Source organism: Saccostrea echinata, unplaced genomic scaffold (assembly GCF_033153115.1).
Source record: "Saccostrea echinata isolate AGI-Se365-2 ecotype Australia unplaced genomic scaffold, CSIRO_AGI_Sech_v1 ptg000015l, whole genome shotgun sequence".
Lineage (NCBI taxonomy): Eukaryota > Metazoa > Mollusca > Bivalvia > Ostreida > Ostreidae > Saccostrea > Saccostrea echinata.
In genome coordinates this window covers 3,551,605-3,571,945 of record NW_026889764.1, presented here as the reverse complement: position 1 = coordinate 3,571,945, position 20,341 = coordinate 3,551,605, and the positions used below count along the sequence as shown (strand labels likewise).

The 20,341-nt window shown below is 33.2% G+C and overlaps 2 protein-coding genes across 2 annotated transcripts in view; both read left to right on the top strand.

Moving 5' to 3' along the window:
* The window catches only part of LOC133187997 (general transcription factor 3C polypeptide 1-like), a 145,013-nt gene that overhangs the window by 64,875 nt on the left and 59,797 nt on the right, over positions 1-20,341 (top strand). The window contains exon 37 of the mRNA XM_061323387.1: positions 6,638-6,700. Coding sequence (XP_061179371.1) covers positions 6,638-6,700 — 63 coding nt within the window. The remainder of the gene's footprint in view (positions 1-6,637; positions 6,701-20,341) is intronic.
* Positions 13,333-20,341, top strand: part of LOC133187414 (FMRFamide receptor-like) — a 42,782-nt gene continuing 35,773 nt past the window's right edge. Inside the window, exon 1 of the mRNA XM_061322774.1 lies at positions 13,333-13,488. The gene's annotated coding sequence lies outside the window, so the exon portion shown is untranslated. The remainder of the gene's footprint in view (positions 13,489-20,341) is intronic.

Sequence of the window (20,341 nt, the reverse complement as noted above, 5' to 3'; positions counted from 1 at the left end):
ACCTGGACCATTTAGTCAAGTGTTCTGGTCCTGGCCAGGGCTCTGTTAACTTGTATTCTGCTGAGCGAAGTTATTCCCCTTTACCATTCACCTTTGATAATTAATCACTGTAAATAATGTACTTGAAAGGTTAATAGAATAAGAGAATTATGCAAGAATATTTATTGTATAATACAAAAAATACTTTCAAAGTTTTAATGATCAGGTAGACTTGGAAATAATAAATGAATAAAAATGAGACAAAAATAAATTATCTTTTTAAATGTTCTTCAAAGACCAAGAGAGGCCACCGTGAGAAGCAATAATATGGGGTTAAAAAATAGACATTTTGTTAATAGTCTGCATGGTAATAGTGATAAATGGGGGGCAGAGGGATACTAGACCAATTATTTTGTTGATGCTGATCATACTATTTTTCTTGCTTTTGGGCAACAAAGCTTCATTTATCAGTTTATGGAACCTCTAAATTGTTGTATTGTACTCAGGTGACCGTTAAGGCCCTTGGGCCTCTTGTTAAAAATTGTGAATTTCACGGCCCCAGGGTCAGGGGTTCTGGTGTTAGGGCGAAGCTCTATTGATTATATAGTGAAAATGCATTAATTCTTTGAAAATCTTCTTCTCTGCTTCTGGATATTTAATAAAGTTGCTAAGTACATAGTTATGATGAGCAAGAGTGCCTCTTCCAAAATTGTGAATTTCATGGTCCCATGGTCAGGGGTTCTGGTGTTAGGGCGGGGCTCAATCGACTATATAGTGAAAATGCATTAATTCTTTGAAAATCTTCTCCTCTGCTCCTGGGCATTAAGGTGATAAACTAAGTACATAGTTATGATGAGGAGGTGGGCCTCTTCCAGAATTTTGAAAGCCATGGCCCCAGGGTCAGGGGTTCTGGTGTTAGGGTGGGGCTCTATTGATTATATAGTGAAAATGCATTGATTCTTTGAAAATCTTCTTCTCTGCTACTGGAGACTATTTAAACAAACTAAGTGCATGGTTATGATGCATAAGGATGCCTTTTCCAAAATTGTGAAATTCATGGCCCCAGGGTGAGGGGTTCTGGTGTTAGGCGGGGCTCTATTGATTATATAGTGAAAATGCATTGATTCTTTGAAAATCTTCTTCTCTGCTACTGGAGATTATTTTAACAAACTAAGTGCATGATTATGATAGACAAGGATGCCTCTTCCAAAATTTTTAAATATGTCGCCTCAGTTTTGGGGGTTCTTGGGGGGGGGGGGGGGGCTCTATTGATTATATAGTGAAAAAGCATTAATTCTATTAATTAATCATTAATTAATCCTGTCGGCTCCTTAGTGTTGAGCTGATAAATAAATTGCTTAGCTATGATAAAAATGGGAGCTTCGAACAGAATTTTTAAATCTTGTGGTCCTTGGGTCAGGGGTTCTGGCATAAAGAGGGGGGGGGGAGGGGGGGCTTTTGATAATATAGTGGAAAAGTGTTAATTCTTTGAAGTCAATAGTAATGATGATGAGGGTAACTCTTCCAAATTTGTAAATTTCTTGACCCTTGGTCTTGGGTTCTGGTGTTAGGGTAAGGCTTTGTTGAATCTGTAGTGAAAATGCATTGTACCTGTGAAATTCTTCTCTGCTTCTTGGCATATCGGAAGCAAACTGAGTAAAAGTTTAAATGATATGAGTAAGCGTATTTCTACCAGATTTTTAAACATCTGGACCATTCGTCTAAGCATTCTGGTCCTGGGCAGGGCTCTATTAATTTGTATTCTACTGAGAGAAGTTATTCCCCTTTTCCATTCACCTTTAATAATTAATCACTGTAAATAATGTATTTGAAAGGTTAATAGAATAAGATAATTATGCAAGAATGTTTATCATATAATTAAAAAAGTACTTTCTTAGTTTTAATAATCAGGTAGACCTGTAAGTAATAGGTAAATAAAAATGAGACAAAAATAACTTATCTTATTAAAAGTTCTTCAAAGACCATAAGAGAGGTCAATGCTAGAGGTCTTAATATGGGTTTATAAATAGTATAGAAGCACTAATAGTTTGTTAATAGGCTGCATGGTGATTAGTGTTAAGTGGGGGACAGATTAGAACTCAATTTCTGAGTTGATAGTGAATACTAGACTAATTATTTTGTTGATCCTGATCTTCGTACTTCTCTTGTTTTTGTTCCTCTGCTCTGCCTCTGGGTATTAAGTAATCAAAGTAAGCATGCTAACTGTATAGTTATAATGAGCAATAGTGCCTCTTTCAAAATTGTGAATTACATGGCCTCTGGTTTAAAATACAAACCAAATTCAATTGTTGGAAAGTTGTTACACGATACTCAGGTGACCTATAAGGCCCGTGGGCCTCTTGTTTATTTTGCAGACCATATCAGAGATATGCATATTACTTGGATTTTGATTTTGAATATAAGTGAAAAAAAATCCAGCTGTTTAACTTGAGACACATTTCTATGCAAAATATTCTAATAGGGGTTTATTGATTTTGTTGGGATGTCACCTTCTAAAAATTTCACGGATTCTTTTTTTTTTTGGCAGATCAATTGTACATTTATCAAAGATATGTATATTACTTCAATTTTGATTTTTAATAATAGATTAGAAAAATGCCAGCTGTTAAAATTAGCCATTTCTATGCACATTATTCTAATAAGGTACATTGATAAGGTTGGGATGTTCCTTCCTTTAGTTTTCAGAATAGAAAGTTTTTATAATTCATATGAAAAAAGACCCTGTACTGTTCACAAAAAGAAAATCCAGTTTGCTGTCAGATTAACAGCTTTCCCCTTGTTTAAAATTCCCAAGCTGTTACCATGGCAATCAAGACACATAGCAATTAAATTTTGTCTGATATATATTTCTAGTGTCAAGCTGTAATAATGGGCAAAGTTTTATGAAAATTGATGAGCATGCATGCCAAAAAGTTTAGTGGGTACAGAGAATAGCTCTTGAATTATCCTTAGGGCCTTATGTTGTAAACTAAATTTTTATCAAAAATTATGAAATGCTGATGCTTAATCAATGCATAAATAAGAAAAAATAACAAGTTTATCCACTTTATTTTTTAAAGTTTTCTCAAAAATGTGCTTTAAAGTGACATAATATTATACAGAGGTATATTTTGCTGAAGGTTTTTATAACTTAATGTTAGATAGTGAAAGAACTTTAAAATTTCGATAGTAATGAAAAAGGTGAAGATAAGTAAATAACAAACAGTGATCTCCGAAAAAAAAAATACAAACAGTACAAATCTGCAAATATAACTAGGAATAAAATGCGAACTCTTTGAAACTTCAGAGTTGGAGTCAAGTGCCTAACCTCCTCTGTCGACCAGTCACACCTGCTGTGGGCTCTATGTATTGTTCAGGTAGACAGAATATTCCAGAGTTAAATTTAGTGTAAAAACAAAGACCTAACTACTGGTATGAAATATGTCAACAAAAATATGACTCAATGATAGAATATATTTGCTAAAAAGGTGATTATTACGACCATAGAATTCACGAAATGCTGACTTTAATGAGGTTGTAAAAATCATTGTAACATCAACCTATCTGTCAGTAGCCTGCCTCAGTTTAAGATTGATCATATTCAGAGCATGCTCTTTAGTATGAAAAAAGTTGGGAGACATGAACACATTGCATGTGCAGGTGATAGCAGACTATTGAAGGAAAGTTGATGATTGAAAAGGGAAATCTTGTTTGTCATACAATTAGTTGTTAGTCAACTTGGTCCTTATCATTTATAGTCGGTAAAACATCCAAATATGAAAAAAGATGTGACAGATTCTGAGGTGTCTTTAATTTCAAGTTCACTGGGATTTCTTGAGTCAATGTGAATGGAAGTAACTATTGTTGATTGATAAAACATCGTGGGGATATCTGAATGTTGAGTTGAAGGTCAAAGTAAGTTTTTTTTCTTCTCATAATTATACAAGTTTTCAAATAAATTCTACTTCATAGGAATATAAAAACAGATCTGCTAATAAAGGAGCACAATAAATGGCCGTGAAATTCAAACAGTTAATGGAAAGATCTACTCTCCAAAGACTAATAGATTTGTTCATATAGGGATTCCAGGATCCTTTTAATATCAACTTCAGAGTACTTGTGTGTAGAATCAGAAAGAAGACCAATAAAGTTAAAGAGATTTTAAATGAAAGAAATTTCTTAGAGTTATCTCTCTTCATGTTATTCTGCTAAACTTTCATACTATGATTCAAAATTTTTGTGTTAACACCTACGTAAACCCTAGGTTTTCAAAATAAGGCGAGAATTGAGCTTAGACATACTAACATAATCTACTACTACTCTCAGCACTGTAAATTGAGAATTTTTTCTTCTCATCTTTATGTGTGCAAATTATTTTTTCAACATAAGAAAATATATAATACTATCTTGAAGAATATGTTTGTGTGTGTGTGTGTGTGTGTGTTTTTATTGATGCTGTGGTTATATTTGCCAAGATTTTTTTGATGTAAACATTTAAATACAAGATATCAGTAATCTTTAGTTTGTCAGGATAAGAGAAATATTTAGTGATAACAAATTTATATGCATTTGCTGCAGTATTTGGAAAAGGATTGGGATGGGATATAAAGTAGATTAATACTTTTAATAATTACAAAATAACATTAGCTACGAAAAACCATTTTCATACAAGTTGACTGCATGCAAAAAAAAGAACGATTTATCTTGAATAATTGCAAGTTTAATATGCTGCAAAGTTATGCATTAATGTATAGAAAAACAGCAAGCTGCAGATTAATTGGCATAAGAAATATTTCTTTGAGTGTTATTAATGTCACAGAAATCTCCCCTTCTTAACAACTCTGCCTTCTTCCTCATAGAAGATCATAGGAGCATTTACCGGCACCTCACTATGGCCATCTCTCTGTACGAAAAACAAGCTCTATGATGTTAATGTATATGACATGGACATGTAGTACATGGAAGTCTGTGATGTTCATTTGCTCTCCCATCCTTTCCACTTTAGCTTCCCATTTGTTCTTTATTTCTCTTTATTACATGTGTAGTAGGTCCATTTAGAAACCATTTTCAGATAGTTTCATCAAATTTTATACATGTAAATATGCACAGAAACATATGATATCTGACATCGATCTTTACTGCCTGGGTGTCACTTTCTGATTTGCTTCTTAAACTATTTCTTTTTTATACACTGTTTTCCTAAGGCCATGCTTAAAAAATTAGTTGTTTGGGATTGCCGCCTGGAGGGTTTCAGACCAAGGGGGAGGGAGGGATTTTTTTTTAAAATTGAAGTTACATTTAAAATTTTTGACAAAAATTTTGATAAACAGTAAGCACGTTATTGTCTGACTTTTTGATTTATTGATTGATTGTATGTTGTTTAACGTCCCATTCAAGAATTTTTCACTCATATAGAGACGTCACCATATACCGGTGAAGGGCTTCAAATTTTGACCTTTACTCGGCACTCAGGGCCATTGAGCAGTGAGGGATCTTTATCGTGCCAACGCCTGTCGTGACAGGGTGCCTCGGTTTTTAAAGTCTCATCCGAAGGACCCGCAACTTTCACTTCAAAGTGCCGAGCCCATGGCGAAGGAACAGTTGCTACCTATTTTTATCGACTTAGGTCAGTCGCGGCTGAGTTTCGAACTCACGACCTTCCGATCACAAAGCGAGCGCTCTACCGACTGAGCTACCGTGAACGGTGTCTGACTTTTTGAGAAAAAAAAGTATCTCCCATCAACCAAGAACCCCGATAGGCCAAGAATTGATTACGTGTAAATAAAAAAAATATCTTCTTATTTTTGGTCAATAACATTTTTTGAGGAGGAGTGATTTCAAACAAACTATAATTTTATTTTGGCCTAAATTTATTATCTTCATGAAGTATGTGGAAACTGGATTTAGTTGTAAAGGAATGCTTCACAGATGCATCTCATAGAGAACATTATGACTGAAAATATAGTACTTACCTTTCCTTAGATCTTGATTTTTTTTAAGGAATTAATTTAATAGAAACGGTTTATAAAGCGTAAAATGCCCCAACCCAGTTTATACCATATAAATTGGGTAGCTATTAAATTCATCCTTGTTATTTAATTTTCATTCATTTATTGTAAAAAAAAATGATTGCCCATAAAAATGACCTCAAATTATACAAAATTTAAATGTAACATCAGGCGGACCAATACGTTTTTGATGCAAGTCTTGTGGAAAAGATTTTTAAGACCCTATCGTATTTTTGCCTTTTCTTGATTACTCTTTTTGCAAAGGGGATTGATCCTTCATTTTAACAGTTTATAATCCCCTTAACTCAGGGATGCTTTTACAAGCTTTGATTAGAATTGGCCCAGTGGTTCTTGAGAAGAAGTTGAAAATTTTAAAAGTTTACAGAAGGAAGGACAGACGGGCGGACGCCCATCAGCGGGTGATCAGCTTTCAGCTCAGATTAACTGAAAATGTATGAAAACTCAAGGAAGATAATTTCTTGGAAATACTTTAGAAATACTTCAAATTATTCTCACATGAAGGTACTTTCTGGCCTTTATAGGAAGAAAAGTTATTTCTTGTCACATTGATTTGGTTGCAGCCTTTCATACTACCGGTATTTGAATTCAAACTTACAGTGCTTTATACATTTTTGAATTTTGATTTCCAGAATGTTGTCAACAATTGGGAATTATTCAGGTTAGCAGTAGGGCACTTGTTGGGCAAAAAAGCGGTAAGTTTTAAATGCAGTAAAGTCAAGAAGAGTACTGATGTTTTCAAAACATTTTTGACCTGTAGTAATATGTACAATACATTCCAGGGAGAAAATGGCAATATTGAAGCCATAAAATTTGTTTAATGCCATAGAAAATGCATTTATAGAAAACTTATTAAATGTCTGACATTTAAATCTCAAGAAAAATGTTAGTAGAATGCATTTAGAGCTTGCTGAGTGAGTGCTTAATACGACTAATATGTATAGCTCAACTACTGTGTATCACAGTCTAAGTCATCCTGAAATGGTAAATTATTATGAAACGGAGACTTGTTATCTGTATGCAAGAAAAAACACACTACCTTTGTACGTGTTACAGAGGTCAACTAGACTATCATTTTCTCAAATGGAAGGAAACATAATCTTAATTTTATTAATAGGTGTGGACAGGTGGGAATTATTTTATGTTGTCGAATATTTTTGAATGAATGAATCGCTTTAAAGAACGCGACAGTTATACACGCAAAAAAATACGATTACAGGACATCATTACTGTCTTAGCGATGAGCAGTACCTGAAGGAAACAAAACTATAATAAGTAGATGAAAAACAACCCTGACATGCGATAGAAATTAGAAGAAACTATTCACGCGAGGGTAAGGACCTTTTATGGTAGTGCATCGAGTATAAACAACTTTATGTGTAAATGTCTGTTGCTGTAATTTCCGGCACGGTATGGTGTCTGTATGAGTCTTTGTCACCATCTAAACTACTGTAGATATTGGCATTTGAAAACTGAAATAGCACCGCAGCTGTGAGAAGTCTGGTGCTATTTTTCTTAGAAAAGTCGCTGACATGATGACAAGTAGGGGACCTTTGTTATAGCCGAGACCAGCAGCTGTAAGCGATTTGTCCAGCTCCCGAGTGAGCTTTGATTTGTTCAGGAGTCGATATACTCCAAAAACTGCTAAAGAAAAAGAATAAAACGAAGTCCATGGAGAATAGAGAAAACATTTCGCAGTAATAAACTCTTATCTAAAGTCGTGTAAAGAGCGGGAGATTGAGAATTTTACTTGTATCAATTTTGTGGACGAAGAGAGCTCACATAATAGCCTCAAAGAATTAAGAATGCAAAGAAGAAAAGAACGACAAAGTGTCCATGGATCGTTGATATCTAATGCGTGCTTTGGAAAAATTTCTTTCAACCACCCCCCCCCCCCTCCCCCAAAGGCACAGTATTTTGCCTGTCTACAGTGTAATTCGTTTCATTCGACGGGTTTTAACTCGCAACTCCAATTAAATAGGTATTCAGGTACAAACATATGTATTGGCGTTCATGTTAGAAAGAATGGGGGCGTATATTTTCCGTACAAGGCAAAGATAAACCCCGCTCCGAGACATTTTTTTCTCAATTTTCAAAGTTCATTGAAATGCTATATTTTTTTCAAAACTTACACTGTCAGTAATGTCATGTTTAACACAATTGATTCATTTATTTTATAGAATAACTTAATGATTGATAATTTCCCTTAAGTTGACAGTGAAGCATATTTAGTGGAAAATCGGTCTTTTGGCGCCATAAAAGTGATTTTTGAATATGAATGGTTTAAGTTTTCATTCTACTCTAATGTTTAAATGACTGGAAAATGACTGTTTAGTCTGTTTAATGTTTTTTAAAAAAGGAAGCTAACCCATTTTATAAGAAAATCCAACATTTCTGAAAAAAGAAACTCGTTTATTTAAACCGTACTTCAATCATACGAAGATTTCGCAGCGTATATACGTAGTGGTTATGCGTTAAACATTGCGCCTTCCCGCAAGCTTTGGAGAAAGTTCGAATCATATGTGAGGCTTTCTAATCTTTTCACATATCTTAAAAACATTACTGAAAAATGATTTATCAGTAAGTAATTCAGTAAAATAAAGGAATCAAATATGTAAAAGATGATATTGCCAACATTTTTTTTTTTTGAACTTCAGGAACTGAGAAATATCTTGACTCAGAGCGGGGGATTGTCCAACCCTTGTACGCCTTCATTCTTTAGCAATACAAATTAAAGCCTGCATTGATTATACATATATCATCTAAATGAAAAACTCAACTTTAATCTAGAACGCTTTCGTCCCATGCAGATTGAGTCAGTAGTTTTCAAATTATAAACAAAAGGGCGAAAGCGCCATGGATTAAAGTTAGTTTTTCATTTAAGTTTGGAATTTATTTTACCCCTATACCAAAGAAAAAAGATTTTATTGAATATATATATATATATATATATATATATATATATATATATATATATATATATATATATATATATATATATATATATAAATCTTTAATGATGTTATAAACAGATTAGGGATAATTGTACTCTGTTCTGTTCGTTGAATATCTGCGATATGAATTTAACTTAAATTAGAACTTGTAATGGAGGTAGCAATATATTTAAGGTTTATTTCATTACATAACTATTTTGAACACTACATTTGAGCCTCTGTTCAATGCTTCGGAGCACATAAATGCGCGAATCGATGTTTCGACCTTGCATCTACCAATGGAAAATGAGAGAAGTTGCGTCATATTGCTGAGATAGGCCTCAACCTCATATTCACGTAAGTTTATCTTTCTTCTTTTTTTTCAAATGGATTAATTATATATAATTTCATATTGAATGGTAAAAAATATTTCTGACTTGACATCATTGATTTTTTTATTGTGCATGAATATGTTAATTCTGTCCACTTTGTGTGTGTTTTTCTGTTTGATCTTGAATAATTAACTGGAGGAAGGCTTTGAAATATGATAACCGCTCAATGTAAGTAAAAACACAGTATGTGTAACTAGATATCTTAGAAAATTCAAATTCTTTCTGCATGATTTGAATTCATAGTTATTATATTTATATGGGAAAAAGAAAGGGTTCAAATATTTTTTTGAAAATTATTTTCAATCTAGCACCTGGTTGATAATGAGCAAAATCTTAAACCAATAAAATGAGACCTAAAAGCCAGTTAACCCTGGAATCTTCAATTGAATAAAATCTCACAACCTTCTGAAATTAGCCTTCTCTGTGTGGTGTTTATTAAGCTCTTGTCAGGAGTGATTAGAAATCTATGATACTTATCTTACACAAAGTGAAATAGCTATATCGTTGCAAAAATTCCCATTACACATCTTGTTCTACGATACTTGATTTTACAAGGCAGCGAGTGTTTTTTTTTTTGGGGGGGGGGGGGGGGATGGGGGAGGGGAAGTAAGAATGTTAAAATTGATTGGACTTGATATATGAATTACAATGTATGAATTGTTAGCAGAGGTACTTAATGGATTACCGTAACTGAGGGTCACATTGTACAATAACGTATAGTCATGATTATTACAGGAAAGACAATGCAAGACCTAACACCATTATACTCCAAATAAATAACAATAAATTGTCGTAAATCGTGCTTACAATCACGCTTTCTCAGACACTGGAGGAGATTGTGATACAGAATTTCAGAGATAAGCGATGTGCTATTAATTGTGGTGTGTTTCTATGTGACTTATACTGTATCTACGAGAAGTTTTATGGCGCAAGTCGCGCACTTTTATATTTTATGAACTTTGTTAATATTTCTGGGATAGGGATTAAGATGGCGGAGTGACAAAGTTTTTTTTCTGTTGTTTTTGTTTTTGTTTTTTGTTTTTTTTTTTTGTTTTTGTTTTTTTTTTTTTTTTTTTTTTTTTTTTTTGTTTTTTTTTTGTTTTTTGTTTTTTTTTAAATTTATATCTATAATGAGATTTATAAAGATCTATTTATGAAATGCTTACGACACTTTCTTATCCTTTCTTATAAATGACAATTCGACGTCTAATCTGCCTTTTTGCTTTAGAAATTGGTCTCATTGATAAAGTACCCAAGAAGTCAAATGCGTATTGAGTGATGATAAAAAATGTTTTATAGACAAAAAATGATAGAGTTTCTGAATATATCTACGAAGACAAAGGAAATAAAAATTGTAGAGAGAATAATTTCCGTTGAGCAAGTCGATTATCTGAGCATAGTTTGAAGTCTTCTCGTATGACAATCACTGAACAAAAGCTAATGAAAATTATGAAGATGCTAGAACAAATGCTATTTCATTTAATTGCTGCATTCCATTTTGATTTATACCAACCACCTGTGTATGAGGAATATATTTTATTTATGTATTTATTTATTTATTTATTTTTGTATACTAAGCAATTTTGACGATTCCCATTCTTTCCATAAATCAAACTTTGTAGAGTTAAGAAGTTTTATGGTGAAAGTGGTCTCATCAATGTCAGTCACCCCTCTTTAAGCTTTGTTTGCTTTAGGAAGAGATTGAATATCTTATTCCTTACATCCAAATGGTCAGCTTTTTAAAATTTGGGAGAAAATACCAAAAAAAACGTTTTTTGGTAACATCACAAAAGATGAAATACTTGATTAAATTCACGATTATCTAAATATTTCTTATATTTGCTTGTGATAGCTGATATCCTTTTTTTATTTTTCAAAACATGTCTTTCTGAAATTTCACGGAAATATTCAAATGAGATGTAACTCCTGCCTGAGTTCGAGGTCAAGGTCGCTGCTGCTCATTGAGCTCTCCAATATAGGAAACATCAAATTCCCTTGAAGACATAACTGCTAAATATGAATATAGATGAGTAATAACAGACTCGTGTTTGTTGGTATCTCCAATTCTTTGATCCCTTGTTCACAATTATCTGTTTAGACTAAAACATAGGCTTTGCCAAACTATAACACCATACTTCGAACGTTAGCTTTATTTGTTCACGTCCTGTTTCATGACCTTGATCCAAAGGTATAGCTCCAGGAAACTCTTCTCGATAGTGATTAACCGAATGTGTATGTCGGATCAGTTACTATGCTTCACACAGCATTATGGTGTATTGACCTCGATCTGAGGAAATGTCCCCAATGTCATGGGCAGTTTTCATGCAAGGGTAATTATAAATCAGATCATTCTATAGTGACAAGAAAAACACATCGCACAAATACAATATTTACTTGTATGTTATGCATTTCAAGCCTCATACTAAAAGAAATTGGAAGTTTCGCCACGTTTCTTTTATTATGGTCGGTCTGATTTTTTGCATTGCGGCCATTGAAATAGTAGCTATGAAAAACAGGTGCGTATTCTCGGAATCTCGTCAAATAATCCCCCGTGTACTTTAATACTAATGTAGTCGATATTGTTTCCATCAGTTATGTTTATATTACATAGTAATAATATTGATATCAGCTGATTTTAGGTGTTTCTTTTAGATAAGGCTTTTGGTTTTATTTCCCAGTTCGAATCAATGATCGGCTTGTAGATCTGTAAGTGCTAGTGAATATATATTATAGAGATGTTCAAATTTAATGACTTATTTTGGTTTAACTTGTGAATGTCCGAAAGTTAGGTCAAGATAACCCCATTCTGATGGTTTTGAATATTGATATTTTAGGGGATAGTCCTAAGTCGTTCGTTGTTACATGAAATTAATATATATTTTAAGAAAAGAAATGCACGGTAAAGAAGTAAATGCTGCACCATTATGGAATATGTTGCACAGCACGATTTCCAATGACTTTGTGTATTTTTTGTCTTAGTTCGTAAACACGCTATTTTCGTATCCCGAGATAAGTGTTTCTACGACCCTCTACATGCAAAACACACTATAATAATTTGAAAATTATATAAAAAAACAAAATTAAAATTATGCTGAGATAGTTAAGAAAAGAATGCGCCATATTGTTTTGTGCTTTGACATACTTTCTTGTAGTATAGGACAGTTTTGATAAGATGTTATTTATACCTCCATTCGATTTTAACATTAAACTATAAAAAGTGTAATGCACTTCGTGGAAGTTTTGTTGGTGCTTTTCAATTATGTGCATATCCAAGACTTTTTTTAAAGATAATATATCGTATAAAAATTGTTTGAGACATATAAGGCGCGTTTATTTTGAAATCGTCATTAGTAATAATAATAACAATCAAATGGTTGAAGGAAAAAAACCCCTATCATTTATACTACCAGCCGGAAATGATGTTTTAGCTCACCAGAGATGTGAGATACTCTGACCAACATTTGACCTGTGTATAGTTGTATTCCTGCCTATATCTTCTTCAAAAATCATTACGCTGTTTTGAACCGAAGTTGTGACAAATTAATTACGTGAACTTTTTTTTTGAAGTCTAAATCATATACTTTAAAATGTTTAATGTTGTGCTTGGATGCATTACAAATGTTATTTTTATTTTATATTAGATCCATATCAGAAAAAAAAATTTTACAGTAGTACTATAAAATTATTACTGAAGATAAATTGTGTGCTTCTTTCATTCATATATTTATGCGTGTTTTAAAAGGTTTTTCAGCCTTTTAAAAAAAGCAAAATTCAAAAAGTTCAGTCCTGCATTTTAACACCTCAGCAGTAAATGTAGCAGTATTAACCGTGACTTTGCATTCTATCTAAAAGATATATATGGCAAAGATTTATTATCTAGGGTTTAAAATTAGTAACCATTTACGGAATGTTTGTGATATAACGTCATATTAATATAAATGATAAAGCAGCGGAGATAGATGTAGTGAGAGAGATACATTGTATGATTGCTTTACCAATTGTACCGTTATTTGCAGGACATTGTGCCAACGACTTTGTAACGTTGTTTGTAGAGAGATATTTAGCGCAATAACAATTGCCGATTCCATTAATTGGTGTGGATTTGTGTTTTTCCAAGATTACCAACAGATGTCTGTGACGGAAATAAACGCCATCCTAGTAAGTGATGTTTTTGGTAATTTACAAAGAATACACAGGAATTCATTTATTTTAGATATATTTGAGAGCACTTTTAAATGATATAAAAAGCATCTGCAGTGTATTGTGTTCAAGATTTTCATTTATAAATATTTAACTTATATTTGTGATTAGAGTATTTTAAAATAAGGATGTGAATATGTGTTAAACATAATTATTGTATTAAATTTGAATTGTTTCAAATTCGACGTATCTCAGTGATGAGAAGGGGGTATTGACAAAACATTTCATAATGCTTGTCTTAAATAGCATAAAGGACACATCGGTGAGTTCTGGAAGAATTCTAAATAATAATACAGACTTAACACACAATGCTTATTACTTTTCCACTGAATAAATCAAAGGGTTACTGCCACACACCGTGAAATGATGTTGGCACGTGATCACCACTTACAAATTAGAAAGCATATGCGGTGGGGGGTAACTTTTGCTTGTCATGATGTTCAGTGTGATAAGGTCACGAAAAGCCCCGTTTGTTCCCCCTTGCCTAAGCATTAGGTTAGAATTCAGCGTGATAAGGTCACGAAAAGTCCTGTTTGTTTTCCCTTGCCTAAACATTTAGTTAGAAATCAGTGTGATAAGGTCACAAAAAGTCCTGTTTGTTTCCCCTTGTCTAAACATTAAGTTAGAATTCAGTGTGATAAGGTCACGAAAAGTCCTGTTTGTTTCCCATTGTCTAAACATTAAGTTAGAATTCAGTGTGATAAGGTCACGAAAAGCGCCGTTTGTTTTCCCGGCCTTAACATTAAGTTAGAATTCAGTGTGATAAATCACGAAAAGTCACAAGTTTCAATTTGCCTTACCTTTTGTTTCTTATATTTGTCTCAAATTATCCATATTATTATTGATGCTAACGTAAGGATTTGATGAAAATTTTAGTTTGCAGCCTTCTTACCAACTTATCTATATACCGATCACCCTGGGGGCTAGATAGTTAAAGAAATCCTGTAGTTAACCAATTCTTTTAATCTCAACAAGTGTATTTTTCACATACCTTACTTTTATGTAAGATGTATTAAATTTAATTATCATTGACTATTGTTAATAAATTTCAGTTAATGAATGTAAACATCATGTGTTTATGTCTTCTATTACCAATACTAGTACCTCAATAGCATTAAAGACCCAAAAATCACGAGAACCACAAATTTAAAATTAATATTGAAATAGAATAGTTCTGATTTATTTATTTAAAATTCAACTATTGTATATTATGTATGAAAATTAATAAGTTTATCCCTGCATTAGAATAGGTAAAACAAATGCTAAGCTCTAACGTTATTAATATCAAACGTCACACCTGTCCTTGTATATTATATTAGCCTAATATTTATGCTTTCATTTTTGGAAACCTTGATAAATGGTGATCTTTTTATAGTATCTCCCTAACGCATAACATGTTTAAATTTTCTACCAGTATTTAGTTGTTTTTTCTTTCTTTTTTTTTTCTTTTTTTTTTTGTACCTTCAAGAGTTGTCAAATTGAAAGCGTTTTGTTTAAAATTTGCACGTAGATTTTTTTTAAAAGAAATCATATGCTGATATCTGTGATCTCTAGATATTGTAACAGAGTAAGTAAAAGTAGTTAAATTGGTTATATGAATTATTTTTTTTAGGTTAATTTGTCAAAAGTCTGTTTCTTTAAGCAATATTCGGAGTTATATGATTGTCACTTAGTAGTTTGCCTTGCAGATGTCGGCCATTGGTGTCACTACTAATTTTGTCTATCGATCTCTAAATTTCATACACTCTACAAATGTGCTGTCTTTATTATATTCTACATCTTATTTTCTGTTTGTCCTGTAACATTTTTGCATTGTTATGTATAACTGATCTGAAGCTTTTCTTTATCTTATACTGTATTCCGCTCTACTCCTCCTACGTATGCCATAGGTTTGGACTCCGTAGTTCCATACCGGTAAAAATGTTGGCCAATCTGTCACACTTGGTTTTTTTGCAATCTTTTTTTTTTGTACACTCTTACAAATATTGAGCTGACTGTTGGTATGTTTGTCAACCTTGAAAAGTTACAGATCAGGATTGAATTTTTGTTCCGCTCCGATGATTTTTAACAGAATTTCTTCTTTTTAAAAATTTATTTTTATGGGGAAGCAGATTACACTTGTCGGATGATTACCGGCATTGTTTATGCAATACTCTCATGCAGGGTTCTTGTTTCGACGTGTTATTTTTCCTCGTCAGGTCAACGGTTTTTATTCCTTTCTCCGTGAGTTTACTGTGTTTACTTTCTGTAGACAAGGAATCTTATTTGTCACTCTTTAGGGTGATGGTTGTGTTCAGTGTTACATGGTTGTAGAAAAAGGCTCGTAATTATCGTGCGATGACGAATAATTAGTCTCTAATGTTACCCCCTTCATCGTGTATAGATTTTCCAAGGCATGTCTCATTAGCTACTTCCGTTAAATTCCCTCCGTTTCCTCCCCCGGATCAGCTGATGTAAGGGATTCAAAATAATTGTAAATGTTAAAGATAAATATCAGGTTGTTTGAACCGAAGGTTTGGATTGAGACTAGTCCTGTTCATGTAGATACTCTAGAGAATCTGATGGATATAGAATTATTTTTTATAACAGTGTCTTCTTTCTTTATATCATTTTGAAACTGAAAGTGGAAGTGAAGTATTACAAAACATAAGAATTGCAAACCATAGAGATAGTCGTTCATAGAAAGTTGAAAGATTTGAGCACTTTGCTTTTCTTATTATATGTATTCTAAAATAGATCCAGAACTCTTTTTATAGCAGTTGATGAATGAACAGAATGTCTTGGCACAATCTTTTATCATTATATTTTAGCATTGTCCAGAAGACAAGAATCTCAGTAAATAAAGGTTTTAAGTACAAAATTTCAATTTTATGTGTAACTTTTTAGTATTTTTCCCCAATATTTAACAAGAAAGCATTTACATTTGACTATTTCTTCGTTTTTTATCATTCTTATGTCTCTGTTTTCCTCTAATTATGAATTAACTGTGTTACAACATGGTGATTGCTAAAAGCTTCAAAATTCTGAGTTTCGAAATATTAACTTTGGTTGAGTGTTTCAAACTGTTGATTTAAACGAAGGTTCTTGAAAAAAATAACAAATGTGAAGTTTTCCAAGATGCACAACTGAGTTTCAATTCTTTCGATGTTACGTTTTTAGAGACCAGGTCTTCCAACAATCTGTTGGATTTCCGTTGGATATCAATTGTGCCCCGTTATTAGCAGAATTTCTTCAAAAACTTCAACATGAAAAGAAGTCGCTAGCTTTGGCAATCAATTTGACATTTAGACATATCGACGATGTTTCATCAACACCATTCATTTTTATACCTACGTTGATTCCATATATCCCATTGAAGTCGAATTACAAGATACCATACTGTGACATATTTGTATCATCTTTGTATTTTTTTACTGGAGAAAGACATTAATGGCAAACTAACAACTAAACTTTATGATAAACCTATACGTAATGATTTCCATTTTTCAACTTCCCTTATTTATGTAGCAGTGCACCATTATCACATGCATACGGAGATTATGGTGATAATATATTTGATTTGATACGCAAGAGCCTCTTCTACGTACGAATATAGTGCATGTAGTTGAGGATAACAAACATCTAAAAAGAACCTTCAATCAATAGTAATCTTCGAACAGGGCACTAAACAAGGACTCCTGGAAATTCTAGAGATGGGATCAGGTTCCTAGGAGGTGTAAGCATCCCCTGTTGACCGGCCACAACTGTCGTTAGCCCTATGTATTGATTAGGTAGGCGGAATAACCCGTAAGTAAATTCAGTATTTCTTAAACGAGACAGGCTATTGACAAATAAGTTGATGATAGTCAACATTTGATTTCGCAAATTTTATGGTCGAAACAATGACCTTTTCTGCAATTACAATAAAAAAAGTGAAGATAAGATTGATTGATCTCAAGAAAACTTACAAACAATACAAATCTGAACAGGGCATAAAATACGGACCCTCGTAAATTCCAGAGGTGGGATCAGGTGCCTAGGAGGAGTAAAAATACCCTGTCGACCGGTCATATTCACCATGAGCCCTATGTATTTATCAGATAGACAGGATATTTCGTAGTCAAATTAAATGTAAAATAAAAGGCCTTGCAATTGGTATTAAATATGGCAGTCAAAATACGACCCGTTGACAGGTTTTAATTGCTTACAAGGTTATAACGACAATAGAATCTAAGAAACGCTAACATTAAAAGAAGTTGTTGAATCCCTGTAACATGAACTTATCTGTCAGTAGCCTGCCTCGGTTTAAAAATTGATCGTACTAAGGGCACGTTCTTGAGTATCGAATAAGATGGAAAGCCATAACACCATATGCAGGTTATAGCTTAATATTAGTATATAGATAAGGAAAGTTGACGGTGGAAAAGCTATGTCATCTCCATTGTCATACTGTTGAGTTGTTAGTTGGCTCTTATCGTCTATAGTTAGTAAAACAGCCAAATATGAAACAGATGTGGCAGACTCTGTGGTGTCTTTTATTTGGAGTTCACTGGTACATGTATATATCGAGTCGACCAATGAGTGGAGTAACTATTGTTAATTCCTCGGTATATCTGAATGTCGAGTTGAAGGCCTCAGCAGATGTTTTCTTCTCCTTTTAAAGGTTTTGAATGAAAGATGCTTCGTAGGAATATAAAAAAAAACCCAGGTCGGCTAATAAGGTACATTTAGCGCACATCGGAACTGCAACAGTGTTGGATTGATTGTTATTGTTTTACGCCGAGTCGGCAATATTTCGGCCATATTTCGGCGGAACAGTTTGTTGGAAGAATTGGTGTCCAAAAACTACATGTTATTGATGTTATCAATGAGGAACTCAAGCATTGTTATTATCAACTTCAGAGTACTTGTGTGTAAAATCATAGTGATATTTAACAAAATAAGTTTGTTGATGACCAGTCAGAAGGTTTGAAAATTTCCGAGCCCATTTTTATTGTAGAAGCAGTTGTCTATTGTATCAAAAAGCCCAGTTTTGATTTATCTTGAGGGGTGGTTGTATAAAGCGTAGAAAAGGCATAGATTTTCATGTTACTGACTTTTGAAAAAAAAAATGTGCTTTTAAAATTCTATTGTTAGGTCGAATTTTGACTGACATCTTTCATTCGAATTGTAAGGCCATTAATTCACACTGAATTGTCTACGGATTTTTCAGTGTACCCGATCTTGACAGGCACACGACAGGCGTGACCACCTGACATGGGATGCTTACACCTCCGTTGCACTTTACCCCTCCTCAGTTTTCAGAGGTCTATTTTGGTTGGGTCTCTTTATCTGTATTGTTTAAATGGTTTTTTGAGCATGGTCACTGTTCATTATCTTAAGATTTCAGGCTGCTTGGTGAATATATCAAAGAATTAACCATACTGAGCCATTTTGTTTGCTCTGAAGAGAGTATTGTTCAGCCTATTGTTATATTACGTTACATATGAATACATTTGTTTACTGAATATAGGGAAATTCAAACAAAAAATTATCTATCCCTATCAAACAGACAAAGAGTCTTTAAAATTATCTAAGATAATTGTAACTGTTTTTATATCTGATTTGATATCGGTTGATGTATCTTTGATTAGGAAAAATGGAAGTTAATTAAGGTGATTTATCACTGAAGAAGCAGAACTGTAACCCGTTCATTACCTTTCTGTAGCACTGATTTCGTACAAGCACGACACTTACCATTATCTACATATAATTAATGCCGTCGATTGCTCGTAAAAATATACTTTATTGCATGGGGGGGGGGGGTCTAAGTTTAGGTAAATCTAATATACTAAAAGCATGTTCTTTTGTCGTGTTTGATTTTTTTTTTTACAGTCATCAAGTACATAAAATAAAGCCTGTCATTATTAGCACATTTAATAATATTTCTCCCTGATTCAACACACACACACAAACAAAAACTAAGAAACAAAACAAATGAAAGTCTTACTTTCTCAACTTGATGTAATTAGTTGAGATGAATTTAAAAATAAAGTGTCTGTAGGCGCAGGAAAGTTAAGTTGGAAGCTTTATTTTCTTACCATCAGTATTAAAAACTGAAAGCTTCATGCATGGTTCACCTTAGCGAAATATTCAAACACATTACTAACAATTCTGCGCCAGTTGTGTAATTCCTTCCGATCTTGTGTCATTTTAACATTTTTAAGATAAATATCTGTCAAACTAGAGAGCTCCATGAAATCTATTCAAAACGGATATAAAAATAGATACTTAGATATGTTTTTACACAAATTTTTCTTACGCTTTAGTTTCTGGACTCGTTATTTATCTGAAAATCTTTGCACCTTGAGTAATAAGATTAACGGAGGACATATCCGTGCTTGTCACCCAAGTGATGTCAACTCGTCACACTTTGATTCGGCTTTATCTAAATATAAAATATATAAAAACCTGATGTTTCAGTTGAAGAATCCACTGAAGGAGTCAAAACCGTAACCAAATATCTGCAATCAAGTACAACACTAGTAATATCGAATAAGTGTAAAAAGAAAAGTATGTAGCTGAGCAAAATGATACAAAACTTCAAAATATTTTATTCAGTAAATCTTGACAAGGGGCACACGGCGGGTGTGACCAGTTGACGGGGGATGCTTACTCCTCCATGATACCTAGCCTGATCCCACCTCTGTTTCCAGATCTCGAGGCCATGGTGGCTCTGCTCATTTTTTAAATGGACTTTCGAGCATGATCACTGTTCGTTACCTTCACATTTCATGAAAAAATACTTTTAAACTACGTACTCCGTTTCATTATTTTCGATAAAGAGTCCTCT